This window comes from Lepeophtheirus salmonis, chromosome 7 (assembly GCF_016086655.4).
Source record: "Lepeophtheirus salmonis chromosome 7, UVic_Lsal_1.4, whole genome shotgun sequence".
Taxonomy (NCBI): domain Eukaryota; kingdom Metazoa; phylum Arthropoda; class Copepoda; order Siphonostomatoida; family Caligidae; genus Lepeophtheirus; species Lepeophtheirus salmonis.
This window is the reverse complement of record NC_052137.2, coordinates 35,842,912-35,860,828: the sequence shown is the minus strand read 5'-3', so window position 1 is coordinate 35,860,828 and position 17,917 is coordinate 35,842,912. Positions and strand designations below refer to the sequence as shown.

At 31.4% G+C, this 17,917-nt stretch overlaps 1 protein-coding gene and 1 long non-coding RNA gene across 2 annotated transcripts in view; both read left to right on the top strand.

The window, feature by feature from the left end:
- RhoGEF64C (Rho guanine nucleotide exchange factor at 64C) overlaps positions 1 to 679 on the top strand; it is a 130,851-nt gene extending 130,172 nt beyond the window's left edge. Inside the window, exons 10-11 of the mRNA XM_040717246.2 lie at positions 123 to 224; positions 291 to 679. Coding sequence (XP_040573180.1) covers positions 123 to 224; positions 291 to 512 — 324 coding nt within the window. The 3' untranslated portion in view covers positions 513 to 679. The remainder of the gene's footprint in view (positions 1 to 122; positions 225 to 290) is intronic.
- Positions 680 to 1,019: 340 nt separating this feature from the next.
- Positions 1,020 to 5,572, top strand: LOC121122267 (uncharacterized). Its single transcript, XR_011781305.1, has 2 exons — positions 1,020 to 1,257; positions 5,056 to 5,572. It is a non-coding gene; the product is annotated as an uncharacterized lncRNA (long non-coding RNA).
- The last annotated feature ends 12,345 nt before the right edge of the window (positions 5,573 to 17,917 follow it).

The window sequence follows — 17,917 nt, the reverse complement described above, 5'->3', positions numbered from 1 at the left end:
GTAAGAAAGACTCACACCAAATCACACTTTTATGACTTCTTGTATATACTTTATAAGAATAAAATTATGTTATGTACAAAAGATTAAATGATTAATATTCTCTATTTATTTTTCCATATTAGGATCCTCTTCCTCTTGATCGCTGCGTTGTTTGTTGTGATCCGGATTGGGACGACTGCTTTGAGATTCAAGAATTCGTTAGTAAAGAGTCTTTCGTATTTAAAGTAAACATGAAAACAATACTCATAAAAGTGATGGTTATTAATAATAATGTTTTCATATATTTCCAGGGAGAGGAGCCAGATCAGACATCCATATGGTTTCAAACACTCCAGTTCTACACGCAAAGTTTAGGAGGATGGAGGAAGCGCCGTAAGGGTTTGGGAAACATTATGTTTGATCCTAACTTTCCTTCATCTCAGACAACGATATCCTCTTCAGACAGCAATGAAAATAAAGGAGAGGAGGAGGAGTGTCCTCCAATTCCGTCAACCTCAGAATCCTCTTCATAGAAAGAAGAGAAACTTTAAGAAAATAGAGACTTATCATACATATGTTAGTTGTTTATTCGAGATTTCGAGTTGGATTCAAACTCATTTATCGGGTTTTTTTTATTTTTTAAATTATATAATAACAACATTCAGAAATTATCTAATCTTCAGAAACCACATTTAATGAACTTATACAAACAGTAAAAAAAAAAACACAAAAAAACTCATGGATCGAAAATATAATTTTAGTGGTTCTTCATTAACTTTTTCCCTTATGTTTTTTTTTAAATTTAAAATTACCATTGTATATAGATTTATATATAGAATTATTATTTCATTTTCTTGTGAAACAGAATTTATCATTTTAATTTTTGTTTTTCACACTGTGATAAGTACAATTAAATATATTATTATATCATAATACATTTTTTTATCAATAAACGTTTTACTCTCCGATTTCGAGTCTTAATCATTGACACCTGTTCCTCATTACGCAAATGAATAATCTATTTAGGCACACGTACCTATGTGTGTAGTAGCTCAGAACATATTAAGTATGTTCAAAATCATAATATTAATTGTTATTATTTCATGGATAAAGAAAATTTTTTCATACGACTTGGATGAGTTGGAAAGTAATATTCTCAACATCACTCATAAATATATAAACAATGGACCTATCTATGATCCGGGAATGATTGTATTCGACTTCTTCAACGTGTCATTTGGAACAGACGATGAACCCTATATTGCTTATATGGATAAGGTCAGAGTTGTAATCATTTACCGTTTACTCATATTTCCAAATGGGGTTTTGAGCATTTTAAACTTAAAATATTCAGAATTCAACTTTATATTCTTTAACTTATTTTGTGGCTTTCTTTACTTAAAAAAGAAGGCGTAAAAATACCCGAAATAAGATAGTAGACAGACAATAACGTTCATTATTTTTTCGAATGTTCAAGGCTGGATTTAGGGGTCCGGGGAAAGTGCCCCAGGCCTTGCACTAAGTATAATGTAAATATATACACTGCAAAAAGAAATGTTTACAAAAAAGCAATAAATAATATAAAAAGAACGACTTTTTATAAAAGAAAGGTCATTTTAAAAAAAGTAAACAAATGGGGTTTCTAATTAAATATATACAAAATTTATTAAACAAAGATCTTAAAAAAGGATAGACTTTACCTAAAGAATGCAGATTGAAAGGTCTCCTAAATTACTCAAGGGAAAGAGCATAATTTTTTTACTTCTTGTTACTGATGGGGTCAAAATGTCAGTTGCAATAAGACTTATTTGAAAGGGATCGGACACATTTTATTTTCTATTCTCTGGGTTTAACTGAATTCTTTATTATAGCAATCCAAATATTGCTATGTATTTTTCATAATGGTAATGTCAAATGTGTATTCTAAGAATTGATCAACTACAAAAAGTTTCCAGACTTCTCGTTCATGAAAAAGTTTACTTATTAGCGATCATATTAATTTATTAGCAAAGATAAGATAGAATCTTGGTTATTCACTTCCAAACTATGCATCAGGGATGCGGCAAGCACAATGGTACTTGTACTTAAGTCCTTTAATTTAATACTTATACCTGAGTATTCATGAAAAAGGAGTACTCATGCTCAATTTAAAAGGTAGAACTCATGGAAACTTAAGTACCTTCAAAAGAATAGCATGAAAAGTATTTCACTTATTTCCTTTAAAAATGATTGTAAATTAACACATATTTTAATGAATTGTATATTCAAGTCGTTACTTTTTATTTTATCACACAACGCAACCTTCCCTCTAAAAGGAAACCGAAAAAGGTTCAAAATCAGTTAGCAAAATAGGAGGGATCAACAATAGCTGTATTCCTGTCCTTTTGGAAACGGAACCTAAGTAGAATATAACTTATTACTTCGTTTATTTATTTAAAAAAATCATTGTTATGAAATATCCGTGAAATATCAAGTCAGAGAAGCTAATTGACAGCTGACAACAAAATGTATAGGGTATTTTTGTATTGCCAAGGTAACACTGTGAATTGTAGAAATAAATAAAAAACTATTTTTTCTCTTTTAAGTCAGCTTATCACATCTATCGAGATTTTGTAAATATACGTACATAAGTTTTGAACGGACCAATAGACTTTGTATTTTCAACGATACCTTTATTGTATCTCGCAAATTTTCTTACAACAAGAAACAGAAAAAAGGCCCGAAATCATCTGGTATTTAGCCAAATAAGTCAATCACACCAAATGCTATTTATATTTTATATACTCCCTGACAATCACTATCATATTATTTATTCAACATTTTTATAAGGAATTACATATTATTCAAATCTACATAGTATTTTATAAGATACTGTATTATAATATTGCTTAGTAATATTTAATTAAAAGAGAAGTTATACATTAGTAATTGTGTATGATAATTGATAGCCAAACTTTCTTCGTAGAAATAATAAAATGGCCGAAATAAAAATTACGTAAACGACAAGGGATTAACAAGACTTTGTATTCCTGTTCTTTTGGAAATGGAGCACAAGTACAGAATAACTTATTAATTTGTATATTTATCAAAAAGAATAAATTATGAAATAGCCATGACGTATCAAGGGAGAAGAGAGAATCGACAGTTGACAACAAAATACATAGATTATTTTTGTGTTAGGGAGGCAACGCCTTGCTAAGGGCTTTACATATTATAATCTTTTAGCCACACCAATTCTTCATATCGCAATCAAGAGGTTTTGTTATTTAAAATTAGCCTTGTTTGGAGGACAGAAAAGGCCGCATAAAATAAATTTTGCAAACAAATGAGTAACTAAAATGCTTCGAAAATTTATTTTTTTGTTGTATTTTCTGTTTTCCAAACAAGGTTCATTTTTAACCACAAAACTTGTTGAGTTCGAGATGAAGAATTGTTGAGGTTTGAAGATTATTATATGGAAAGTCTTTAAAAATAGATAGTCTATGGGTCCGTTCCAAACTAATGTAAGTATATTTTCAATATCTCGATATATTTGGTAACCCGCCTTTATATACATATGTTAATGTAGTTGATCTTTTGTCTGTTCTCTCTTTTCCTTAAGTCCTTAGGCCTCAAATAGAAGAGAAAAAAAACATTATTTTAATTTAACTTCGATATTAATAAATGTTTGAAATTACGATTTTTTTGATTAAATTACTTTTTAAAAGGTTTGAACTCGGTTCTGTTAATAAAGACTTCATATGATCTTTCTAAACCTGTAATTATGTTCTAATTTGTTGTAATGTTTCTTTCCTTGATCAGCTCTTGAATGGAGGTGGCTCTTGTGGTGATTATTGATTACTAGTATTGGATCAGTCCTAGAACCGATTTCTTAATCAGTCTTCACCCAACCCCCGTTCCGTCTTTTTTATTATCACTACGATCTTTTTTACCATTTAATAATACTTAAGACCGAATAATCGGTCCTAGCTAGCTTTTAATTTTCTTCACATCTAGCTAGATTGTAGAATATAATAATGAAGAAAAGAATCAATGATAGCTATAGCTGTAATATTTGAGTGTTGTACTTCCTTGCCACACACCTCCTATTTTAAACTTATGGTATCTAGTCTCGTTCAATGAAGTTAAGTATAAACCTCTAATAGCTAAAATGACGTAGTAACTACGTCATTTCAACTGTTGTAGTTACCATAAAAGACTGATAAGGACCGGTCCTAGCACTAAAAAATTAATTAGGACCGGACTGAAAGGACTGTAGTCTTTTTAGATCAATCCGACTTTACTTATTGTAAATATTTTAAATGTTTCAATTTCGATTTAGTACATATATTAAGTTTAATTATTTGATTTTGGTTCTTTCTAATTATAATAATTATTAGATTTATAGTTTTAATTTGTAGTAATTGAGATTGTACATGAAAAACTAAATGTTGAGAATATATGTTAAATTATTTTCTTTGATTGATTCAAGTACATTTTTTTTATCTTAACCAAGGATCGATCAACCTACAAATGCAAATAGAAAATCTTTACTTTAACTTTTTATATCATGGTTATATACCTATGAATTCATTTCGTTGTTGACTACTATAATATTAATATGACTCATGGATCATCAGAGTTAATAAACGTTTCCTAATTTAATGTTCCTACTGGGACATTTATTGACATATTTGCAATTGAATCATAGTATTTTGATAAACTTATTGGTGTGTTATTAATAAAATAGAGCATTTTTAAATCATTTTTACTTGTTTCTATGAAAAGGAAATGGTAGTTGATATTAGTGAGGTAACACCATACTAAACATTGATTTGTTGAACTCAAATGACTCTGAGGCTCTGAGCAATTTTCTAGTATCATTAAAGAATTACCTTATAGTCGGGACGCAATTGACCAACTATTAGCTGACTTTGAGTCTTTTTTTCCTTCTCAAGGAAAGCTTGAGAGATACTATGAAGATAATGACGTATATTATAAATAAATAAAAAATCATCCTTTTTGAATAATTTTTAGTCATCTAAAATTGAGCTATTATTGTGTATCAAATAATCTAGTTTGTCTTTTTTTTTTTAGATGTCGGTTCATGGACTCTTGAAATTCAATCTAAGTTCATATAATGATAAATCCTTCAACCAAACATTTCCATATTTCAATGTTTTCATCGAAAAAGGGGAGATTGAACATTTTGAGACCTTAGACTTTGGTCCAATTCATTTACATCTTAGGGAATTAAACATAAATTATCCAACACAAAATTACACATTCAATTACTCTGTTCTTGCCATTAAGTCGGATATTAACTTTGAAGACTATTACTACGACACAGCCAATGACGTCATGAAAAATGAAACACAAAGAAATTATTTTATTCGTCCAATGATGAATCATATATTAAAGCCATTATACAATATACAAAATATGGGAATTAAATGTCTACAGAGAAATGATGCTTTGAATAGGACATGAACAAATAAAATAATATACATTATCCGGACGGTATTGTGACAGTTTGTGGCTTAGGCGTGCAATATAAAAGGGGTATTCCTTCTTAATTTTCTATTAAATAAAAATTCACCGCGCTCCCTATTAAGTAGCATACTGACATTTTATATTAAACTAGCCAAGGTTTACCCAGCGTTACTCGGGCTAAGGAGGGAGTGGGAAATCACATTGATAATCGTAAATATTATTTCTTCTTAATGTTTAGACCCCTTCGTTGGGGGGGGCATTATGATCAAAGGTGTGTTAATCCGGTGTGGAATGGGCATGTTAAAAAAAAGAAACCGAAAATCAACATGGTAATCATAACTATTTGGAAATTTTTTGGAGGAGAGAAAGAATAATGCTCATGACCTTTTATTAGATCAGCTACAATCAGCTGTGACAAGAGAGGAAGGAAAAAAGTATATAAAATAAGACATTTGCTAGAATTACTCCGATTTTAAAACCCAATTCTACTCTAAGTCCAACAAGGACTTCCAGTTATAACTCAACCAAATCCTCTGGGTTATGCTCTGTCTTTTATGAGCACACACGAACGTTCAATCCGGTGTTGAATATACTTTGAAAAGGATGTTCACTAATCAGCAATTAAATAATGACAACTGTTGGGGAAAATGAAATTCGTTTTATATACTACCAATTACAAATTAAGGGGCCAGCTAAAAACACACCGGATTTACCTGTATGAGTATTATATATGTATTATAACTAGTATGAGCGTCCGTTCCACGGACATATGAGGAGAGGGGGACGCATTTGGACACAAAATACTGGTACGGCGATACCTCCCACAGTTATGCATGCTTTGAAGACTACCCAACAATTTTCAAATATACCAATTGCTAAAAAAAGACCTTATAGTGGGAAATACTATGTTTGGATTGTTTTGGTCAACCATCTAGTTTCTCTCGTCTGCTGTCGCGACGAACAAAAAATAATTCCCCTACTATTGTTCAGTATCATCATTCAGTGTATTTCATCTATCAGCTTTAAGTTACATATTTCAGTATAATAATCAATTTTTTTGACTTTTTAGAAAAGCAAGGTTGTGACATATTCCAAATTGTTCTGCTCCTTTTAAAAACTATTTACAAAGCGTTTTCCTGTGATGTCAGCATTGTTGATGTCAGCTATTTTGGGAACAAGACAACTATGTTTCATCAGAATAAAAACAATGTTTCCATTAATAGCAAGGAATATAGTGAACTATTGCTGTATAATTGGGTATCAAAATGGCTTAAACTTCACTGCCTATAATAGATATATATATCACTTATATGTAAAGTTGATAATATTGTAGAGAAAAACGCGTGCAAGGAGACAGGGGGGGGGGACACATATAATATCATTGTTTAAAATACTGATGTGATTATCATCTGCCTGCTTTATTATGATTTTTGAGGGTATAACAAAAGTATTTATTAGCAATATGTTTAATGAAGATATACTACGTATCATTGACTTGAAATTTGAAAACATCACACTCCATGAAATTGTAATTCATTATGAACCTTATTCTCAGAATGGCTAATGAAACGACAAAGTAGAGTATTTCGAAATATATTTGAAGTTCCAGGTTTAAAAAAGAAGGCTTTAATTATGTTAAATATACAAAATTAAACAATTGGAATCATATAACTCATAACAACAAATTATATATACAGAATATTGAAATAATAGATTGATCCAAATAATATTTTCTTGTTCTGCTATCGGAATCCAGTTAAATATGTCATAACTTTAGGTTGCAAGACACAAGCGAGACGTGGAGTTTAATCAAAAAGATAATCACCCCTTTTCTTCATGTGAAAGTTGCTATATGCAATTGTGCACAGGATAGATATATCTCTACCGATGAGATCTAACTAATTATTAATAATAATGTAAATGTCAAAATCATAAAATTAGACAATAAATATACTAATAAAAAAAATATTAAAAATACATAAATATGTCTTAAAAATCTAGAGAAAAAGCTAATTATGTAGTAATATCCGGCGATATTACTTCTTTTTAAGAGCATCAAAAAAGATTTTTTCCCCGTTATTTATGTTTATATAACAACATACTGTTAGTATGAAGGATATTCTCAATTGCTAATTATAATGCTACACCCAATGCAACTACCCCCGTTGTTGTGACCATTTAAGCAGTTGTTTTTGCATTTTACGAGTTTTCGGAAAACCATTTCTTGGAGCCTATCAACCATAGCTAAGCCTTAAGTGATAAAAAAGGAATATTTATGGACTACCTATGTAATATTGGAAGACCTAATGATCATACCCAAGTCTTTAAGTGAGGAATCTAGTCTCCGACACACTAGTTGCAAACCATCCAAAGCTACTACCCCCGTTGTTGCGACCGTTTAAGCAGTTGTTTTTGCCATTTAATGAGTTGTGTATCATAATTCTTGATATGTTTAGCTAAAATAGAATCATATTTTATGGTTATATTTAAAAAAAAATTGAATACTTACTGTTAGATAGTACAAAATTCAGAGTTCCATTTCGAATTTAGTAAATATTTTATACTTTTTACTGATAACTTGATCGTCATTTGGTGTGGATGACTCAAAACATTTTTATGTGTATTTCTATAAATGACATCAGTAACAACATCCTCCTTAATTAAGGATGGTTCCTTAATTTACCCGTGTATTTTTCCATAAATTTTTTGAACGTAGGATAATTAGCAATGGATAAGGTTATATTACATGCAATAGGCATCTTTGTGAGATCAGAGTTAAAGTCTGACTTGATGTATTCATTATTAACTTGATTTTTTTAGATGAATATCCATGCTCTTGATATGAGATGAGGATAATGAGTGGCGTGTAATTCTAGACAGGGGACTAAAGGCACATTTATATCGGCAAATCTGACAAACCATCTGTGTCTCATCCGGTAAGTATTTTCCAAATTCCTGGGCCTCCATTTTCAGAAATCCAGACAGAAGGCGACGTCATTTTAGGCATTTTATTCAGTTCTCTATCGACTATCAGCATCTAATATAATATTAATATTGAATAATAAAGGCGGGAATGATAACGTTCTTGATTGATAGAAGAAGATGTAAATTATTTAATCAATGATGCCATAAGTATTTTTTCTCTTCTCCTCGCACGCTTTTCTATTCTTACCTAAATTATCACCCTTACTTATAAATTAAAATAAGTTGTTACACCGTTGATCAATTTTAATTCCATGTTGTGGATACAAATTAACCATTATCGTCCCAAATCGATAAAGGCTCAATTCTACAAATTTAGCTAATTTTTTAATTTTTATTGTTTGAATAAGTATGTTTGTATTTGTTATTACAACTTTGGAATTCTTCATTTTATTTCTTGATTCTTATATATTGAAAACGGCGTCACTTTTTTGCAAAGTTCCCCAAAAATATATATCGCTCCGTTTATGAGTTTTTCTATAGGTATTGAAATTTGAAATTGTAGTCTGATAGCATCTAGGAGAGTAAATTATTTTGAATGCATTTGAAGAATTGGGACTGCTTCCTATGACCCAGTCAACTTCTGGTATCCTTGTTTTCAAATTAGTCTCTACTTGTAAACTACAGAGCTGTACTACTGCCATATACTTTAGGGTAGCCATACAGTAAGTGTATCAAATTTTCAATACTGTTCTGGCAGATGGACTAAATTTTTTATTCTTCCTTCAGTGCCTGACTTGTTAGTATATTTGGATCGGTATACAAAGACTAAAAGGACTGTATTCCTATCAGTCCTGTCCAAATACAAAATTATCAGGCCTAGGAGCAGGCCTTATCAGTCTTTATGAAAATTAAAACAGTTACTACTAACTACGTCATTTGAGTCTTTGGAGTGTCAACATAATTCTTAGCCTCTTTCAATGAGACAAGATTCCTTACGTTAAAAGTAAGGGGTGTGTGACTATGAGTGCAAAGAGATCAAGTTCCAACACAAAAAATAAACGTTGAACTGTTGTTTTTTTCTACTTTGTTGGACCTAGTGTTTACCTTCCAAGCTCACTGGACCTCAACCCTATGACTTTATTTGTGTGGGGTGCAGTTGAGCTACACACCAACATATTATTGTACAAGACAAACCCTGAGCTGATGTCCAGGATCTGGGAGGAAACACAGCTCCTGCCAAAGGAGACTCTAATCAAGACCAACTCCGGTTTACCAGGACGAGTCAAGGGCATTATTGACGCTTTTTTTTTCTTTTTTTAGTTCAGCTTTAATTAAACTCGGATGATTTGTTTAGGAGAAAATCTATTTTGTTTCAATCATGTTGGTTGTTAAAAATTGGTCGTACTATATATTATAAATATTAAAAATTACTAATAAATTAAAGATTCAGTTGTTCGAAGCTATAGCATAATCCCATTGACTCAAGATTTTCCTTTTAATTTTTTGTTTGCTTTCGATTTTTCTATTTGTCTTCTATTATGTTGATTAGTTGAATTAAAATCAGGCTCTCGGGGAACTCAATATAAAGTGTACACACTCTCTCGACATCATCATCACCTATTTTGATAATTTTTGGTCTTTAGGTTTATTCTAACCCAATAACACATTGTATGAAATGTTAGACCTTTAAGAGCACATGGGCCCCGTTGGGAGTTTCTCAAAGGTTAGCCCCTTTAAAGAGAAACTCGAACCTCAGTGAGACATGACTCCGCTCAAAGTAAACCAATTTAAAATATGTGTGTTTCAAAATACTCACAAGAGCATGTATTTTAATTTATTTTTATTAAAAATATCCTTTGTACAAAGAATTTTATGAAAACAATATCAATAAATATTGAAAATGGCGCCCCAACCAAGCTGCAAGCTTATACCTTATAAAAGTAAGATTTTAATGAAATTTCCTTCATTTGGTCCTATAATTGGAAAAGTCATATTTGCCATAATAGTAAATTCCTTATTTTTTTTAAATTAATGACTTTTTTGATTATATTGAAAGCGAATTTGTTTACATTAAAGACTTTTCTGAAAATTATAACTTTTTTATTCGGGATACTACTCGGGTTTATCATCAGTTGTGATGTAAATAGTCCGTATTTTTTAGCTGGACCGTTTTTTTTTTTTTTTGAATTGGTAAATAAATTTTCTTTTCCTCAGTTGTCGTCATTATTATTCAACTCCTGAGTAATGAATTTCGTTTCTACTACATTCAATCATACTCCAAACCTGATTGAGCATCCGTCTGTGCTCATAAAAGACGAAGAGTAGCCTTGAGTATTTGTTATAATTGTAAGTCCTTGTTGGACTCAGTGTAGAGTAGAGGATTAACATCAGAGTAATTCTTGCCAATGTCTTTGTTGATTTCCTTCTTCCCCTCCTTCCTTGTCACGACTGCTTATAGCTGATCTAATTAAACGTCATGAGAGCGGAACTGCTCTCCTTCAAAACATTCTTCAAATTGTCAGGGGGTTATCATGCTAATTTTCGTGTTTTGTTTTTTTCAAATATTAACATGACCATAATACACACGATTTTCATGATTAGTCATCAGTATTCCTAAAAGGCAATGCTACATTGCCGGGTACAAAAAATCATGTTTTTTTTTTTGTTAGGTTGAATAAATTGCAAAATAAGGATACCAAACTTTTGTCATTATGGTACAATGCAAAGCTCATACGTACCCCTTATATAGTACCAACATAAGGACTCATTGCTGTATGATTTTAGACATGGAGAAATGCAGCCGTAACCTAATTATAGTCAATATGGTCAATAAGCCTAGAGACAAACAATCAATTTCTACATTATTATGTAGATTACGCTACATATTTTATGAATGTAAGTAGCAAATTCTTTAATTTTACAGGATTAGAGAGCAAAACGTGGACTGTTAAATTTATATTAATTTTCTCATTGATATAGAAAGGTTTAAGGATTATTTTTTAATACTCCTGTTCATCATCCTTTGTGTATAAACATACTATAATGAACATTTTGGCATCTTGTCATCATGAGTTGAGCAAAAAGCGAAAAGGATGGCGAGGATTATGGATATTGTGAAGTGATCCAGGAGCCTGGCTTTTAAGGTGGGTATCATGAAGTATGATGGAGAAGACCTCTCCAGAGATGAAGGAAGTAGAGGGCACAATTTAAAGAGGGGTCCTGAGTTTCTATCCAGCTTGGAGAAGAAGATCAAGGAGAACCCCACCAAATCAATGAATCACCGTCCTAACAACTTCTCCGTAGCTGTTACGACCATCAGGAGGGCTGTGAAGGCGACTTGGGATGATTCTCATATACAAGGACTCCATACCATCTTCTGGCATATGTCAGTTATGAAGGACATTAGGCTACGGGGTAAAGAGGTAAAGGGATGTGTCCCCTCTCTAGCCATATTTGAGCCCACTATGAACTTTGCTTTGTGGGACTCTTTAGAGAAGGACCCCAACAAAACTACACACTCAAATTGGGACTGACTGAAGGCTGTCATAGTGGTTGTGCGGGACAACTTGTCTGAGGAGTTTGTTATCAACTCCTGCAATGCCTTCCGGTGAATGTATAAAGCCTGTGAGTGTGGGCTATATACTTTTCTTGGCCATAAGGCATGCAATTTTATTTAACATTTAACCATTCAAGAACACAACAGGTTTGGAAAACATTTAGAATCATGAGTAAAAAAAAACCAAAAACTAGTCAGAAAAAACAAGATTATTATAAAACGTTTAAAACAATAATAGTGAAGGACTAAAAATCCAGGTAATTTTGTAAAAACATTATAGTACAATTTTACAATGGGCATAATTCCCGAAATATTATTTTCTTTGACAGTTCGTAATGTATAGATAATATATTACGCCTTGGTTATAATGGCATCGATTTTTTTTTGTTGTTTGAAGTAGATAAAAAGTCTTGTTTACGTAGTTGGTATTTAAAATTTTCTTCTAAGAGTTTTCGAATTCCGTTATAAGTGTGAGCTTAGATTTTACAATCCCACAGAATATGGTCTGACGTTCCTGTTATTGTTTCACAGAAGAAACAATTAGATCGGATGTCTTTAAAGTATTTGCCAGGTACTTCAAGAGTTCCTGACAAAACTATAGATTTGAACCACTTCTCGGGCAGTGTCAACAATTTATTTTTAATTGCTTTAATTGCAGGAATATTACGGCGACTTAGATAAGAGATAAAAGGAGTAAGCATTGTGCAAAATGCATATTTTCCTATGCTAGTAGTAGTAAGCATGCTTATTTTAGTTCTAAAAGGAAGTACAGGGGATTGTAAGGTGTATATTTTCCTAAAACTGATTTATAAAATTTAAAAGCCATTTTGTTTACCAAAAAATTCGACGCGACGACATCAGCTGCAATATCCGAATTACGGTCTGTAGCACAGTTCACGTTAAATGTGTCTTTCATAGGCATCTTCCACACAAGGAAACCTCAACTTTTTTTAAATGCATCGACTGATCCATCGCAAAGGCCTTTGATTCTTGGTGAGAATTGTCCAAGCTTTAAAACAGTTTTTGAGAGATGACGGTGTGGACGCATACAATAATCAATATTATGCTTCTCAAGATAGGCAAGGCAGAGGTCAGACCAGTATTGATGGTTATCCCACAACTTCCTAATCCAGTAGGAGTTGAGACATTTCCACATGTCATCAATGGCTATGATGTTCAAACCTACAAGCTTCATGGGATTGTGCCTTCTTTGAAATGATATGTTCCTCTTCTTTAGTAATTTCAAAAAAAGACTCCTGAACGGCGCTTATTTTAGAAGACATTTTTGCATAGAAAGGAATTACTCACAGAAGATGAGTGACCTTTTGTTACAATATACGTATTCCATACACATATTTTATCCCAAGTACGCTAATTAAGGCGTGAGATGTGGTTCGTGGTTTTCTTAATTTTTGACAGAATCTCTTTGTAATTCAGTGTGGTAAAGTTGACGCCAATCCAAGATGTACCGATATGAATATTGTTAGAAAATTTAAAAAGTGGTCATTCTTTGCCCATAAGACTACTATATGGATACAAGAATTCTGTTTTTTCCTCGTTGATGAAAAATACAAACCCCTTAGAATAACTCGATATTAGATTTCAGAAGGTTCTAACTGATTTAATAGTAATAAAATGATTCCCTGAGACTATCATTGGCATGACATCAGCGTAGCAGAGACATTTTAAAGTCCTACTCGGTAATTGAACACCCTTTATTTTATTCTCTTCATGTATATTTTGAATTAATTTGTCCAAACATATAATAAATAGTGTGGGTGATAATGGATCCTCTTGGCGGACACCTTTTTTATTCGAGAAAAATGTACTGTGTTGTGTGTTGATCTTGACAAAGTTACTCCGACCATTCGAATAATGTAGTCTCCAAATTCCTTGCAATACAGAATCTTAACTGTGTAATTGTGGGCATATTGAGAGACCAAGTTTGGAAAGACCTTGTTTACAATTTAAAAAAATAGTAATTATTATTTTGTTATTCATTAAAATATTTTTTTTTATTTTGAAGTATTTCTATAGAAACCTCTCAAGTCCACGTTTTGCAGGCCAACCCTGTAGTCATTCATATTGTTTGTGACTAGAAGTCTTATGTATGTATAATACACATTGTACATACATAAGTATGTACATATATATTATCAAACTATTTCCTGATAGAGGACATGAAAGGCTTAATAGTAAAGGTTCTTACTTTTTTCAACAATTATTGTAATTATTGTTAAATTAAAGACTATGTACGTATGTACCTACATACATTGTGCAGAACTGTACACATTAAATAATTATATTCATTTTGCAAAATTGCAAAATATATACACTTTAAAGATAAATTAAATACATTTCCTTTATCTGTGTTTGCAATAAATGAAATTGTTTTATTGGAAAGAAAATGGTTGTATTGGAAGGTTAATTAATGTAGAATTCAAGACATAAAGAAATATCATTTCTGGGAGAAAGGCACATTCTAGATACATAATGAGGAGAAAAATTTATGTCAGAGATTCAGAATAGTTTTAGAGATGAGCTCACGGCCCACACTAATCAAAAATTGGTTTTGATTTTAATTGGACTAAAAAAAATATATAAAAGAAATGACTCTCATTGGCTCGTGAATTCTAAGGTATATTTTTGATATCCAGACTGGTTGTGGGAATCCTCGTTTTCTGATCTAAGTTTAGTACGATAGTAATTGTTTACCAAATTTATCTCAGAGAAAACAGACTCATACAACCATGTTGATCCGAACATTCCACAAATACAAAGACCCAATTGTTTCCGAAGGTCAAATCCTGAAGGCAATGTAATCAAAAATTATTCGGACTGGAACACGTTGTTCTATTCATCATTGGATTGCAGTTCAATCAACTCGAGTTGCAGTCCAATGACATTTGCATTTTTACAAATTAATAAGTTGTAAGATTTTATCAGTTTTTCAGTCAGAGTCGTTTTAATGTCATTACTAAGTTTATAAGTCCGTATTGTTTGACTAGGGAACCTTTTTCAGTTGCTCGGATATCTTGTCCTCTGTAAGCATTGTCTACATAGCTATAATCATAGAATGTTTCCATATTTCACTCGTGTTCATAGGCATTTTGTTCCATTTAATCCACGCAATACAGAGAAAACCTTCAAAAGCTTTATGTAGATCCTTCATTGAGGTTGTCATTAGTGTAACTCCATGATCAAAAAGGTGACCAAATTTGTTCTTTCTACTGCCACTTGCAATAGGGTATCTTTCACTTCACATAGCATGCACAATCGTATGGTGACGAGTCAAATTATCCTTTTACACACTGCGTATCAAACAAACAGGGGTTTGCTTGCAATCCTCTTCCTCCCGTAAAAAATAATTTTAATTTTCATTCGTCCTTAAACTCTCGATTTTTTATTTTGACTTTCTGTATCATGGGTCTTGTAGCCATGATGATTTTTTTTAGAGAGAACGGAGTAGGGGAGAGGGAGGATACTTGTTACAAAAATACATATTTTTTCCTTAAACTGTCCTCAGTTTCACAATTTAAAAGATAATTCAACTCGCAGGGAACATGACTTAAAACAAATAATTTCAAAGTATATTTGATGTAGTGCAATAATTAATAGCCATTTATTGGTGTTTCCGAAATCAACCAAAAGTGGAATACTTGATACATCAGGGGAAACATGATTCAGGGTAGGATTAGGCATGTTGCAACAGGAGGAAACATGTAAAAACTGCCATTATTATTATTATTTTATTTTGTATTACAGTTTTTCAGGATAAAGTAAATACTTAATATATTTCTTTACTATTTATTTTGATAATTAAAGTATAACTTGAAATGACAAAAAAAAAAAAACATAATTAAATATAATTTATATAGTACGAGTATAAATAATAAAAATGGGATGTAACTTGTCTCTTGCATAGTCTTGGAATCAGAATAAATGATGTGAACTGAATATTGAAACTAATAATATATTACAAACATATTAATTAATTAAACAACATGCTAGACTATGACATTTAATAAAATATAATTAAAATCTCATTTTTTATAATACATATATCTTACCAAACACTTATCTAAAATGTTTGCTTTTTGTGTCAAAAATTTCAACGTTGAAATTGAAACCCCCTTATCTATTGGTTTCTTTTAAAAGAGATTATGAAATAGTCTTTTTAATGTGATGTCATTATTCATGTTCCAGCAATATCCACCATAATAAAAAATATCAAAGTAAAAGTGATTATAACCCCCGGATTGTGTACAGAGGAGTGCCTATGCCAGACATTCAAAGAAGCAAGCTTGGCAGAAGATTGAGAGTTCTGCTCATTAAGTCGACATTCGTTATTATTGAGTTTTATAAAACTCCAAAATTATGTCAATTGATTAGAACTTGGTCAAAGAATATATATAAAAATATTTATAACTAAAAGACCAGTTCAGATGAATTTGGAGACTTCTTTTGTAGTGTGCTAAACAGCTGAAATTCTGGTCAATATAGTATTATAAAGTATTAATAAATATTAGAAAATATGGGTTCCTTGATTTATCAGATGACGACAGTTTGCTTTAAATTTCATATCCTACTTTAAGAATGAATAAGTATATTTTAGCTGAACAAGGTTTGCGGCATGATCGTCGAAGAATGCAACCAAATCTCCCCATTTTATTGTGGAACGTTTATGAAAGAACATAAAGTAATATTAGAAAGCACACAATTATAAAAAAATTTCATCATTCCATTCAAAGTTCAATTACCAATATGAAGGCCAATTTGTGGAAACTAATTGATTGGTTAAAAAATGAGACGCTGAGACAAAAAATATTAATATTAATAAAATATTACAAAATCAAGTTCAGAATTATAATCCATCCAAAAAGCTTAAGCATGTATTTGAGTAGTTTTGATGTTAGAAATGAGTATATTTTCAAATTAGACAATATCTTAATTGTATCCCAGCCCTAGATATTAAACTTTGAGGTATTCGCGTCCCTTGAGTGACTAGATAATGCAGCTTGTTTTGTACTCATTGGACAAAAAATAAAGCTCATGAAGAGACGAAAGCCATATCATTCTATTTGGATTATTAATTATTCCAACTGTACTGAGTTTCAGAGTTTTCCTCGTTTACTTCTCCTATTTCCCGCCTTTGAGTGCCTCTCTAGTCCTCTTACTGGTTTCCCACATCACAGCTTACCACTTATTCTTCTGACACATCCTGGATCATAACGAAGTGGAAATCCCTGATCTTTCCTAATAGGTATTTCCGAAAATAAATCATGAATAATGCCAAATGATAATTAATAAAGAAGTGGGCAACACTTCTTCCATTCAAACAGTTGTCATCTTTGTTCATTTTTCTTATTACATTACCAATTTTGCTTCTGGTTCGAACTCATTACTTAGTGAGATTTTGATAGGTTGCATTGCAATTTTGGGGTATAATCCCATCATTATTCCAACCGAAAAAAACCTTTTAATGTTTTTATAGTAATAAACATTTCATATTTTTATTCAAAATTTCAAATGGAACATCAATTTAAACTAAAAGTAAATAATACCGACGTATAAAACTCATTTATTTATATATATTAATGTGAAATATCCGGAAAAATGACTTAAAAACAAAAAATGGTGTAAAACAAAATTTCCTGAGGTAAAATAGTTTAAGGTAAATGTATCTAGCAACAAAGTAAGTAGTAGTATATATATAGTAGTTAGCCAATCACTTTATCTTCCAAAACTTTTTATTTAGTTGTAGATATAGGTTACAAAACACATTACTGAGTACAGCTGAGAAATGTACGTGGGTAATTTTCATGTGCTCGCATTTATATGGATCCTATGAACAAAAATTAACGAAACTTTTACATAGGAAATAAACATCTGTCTTGTTGAAAATAAGGCCATCACTCATGAGTTATACCGTGTATTGTTAAAATATACATTACTGATCCATCAGACTTCTAAAATAATATTAGT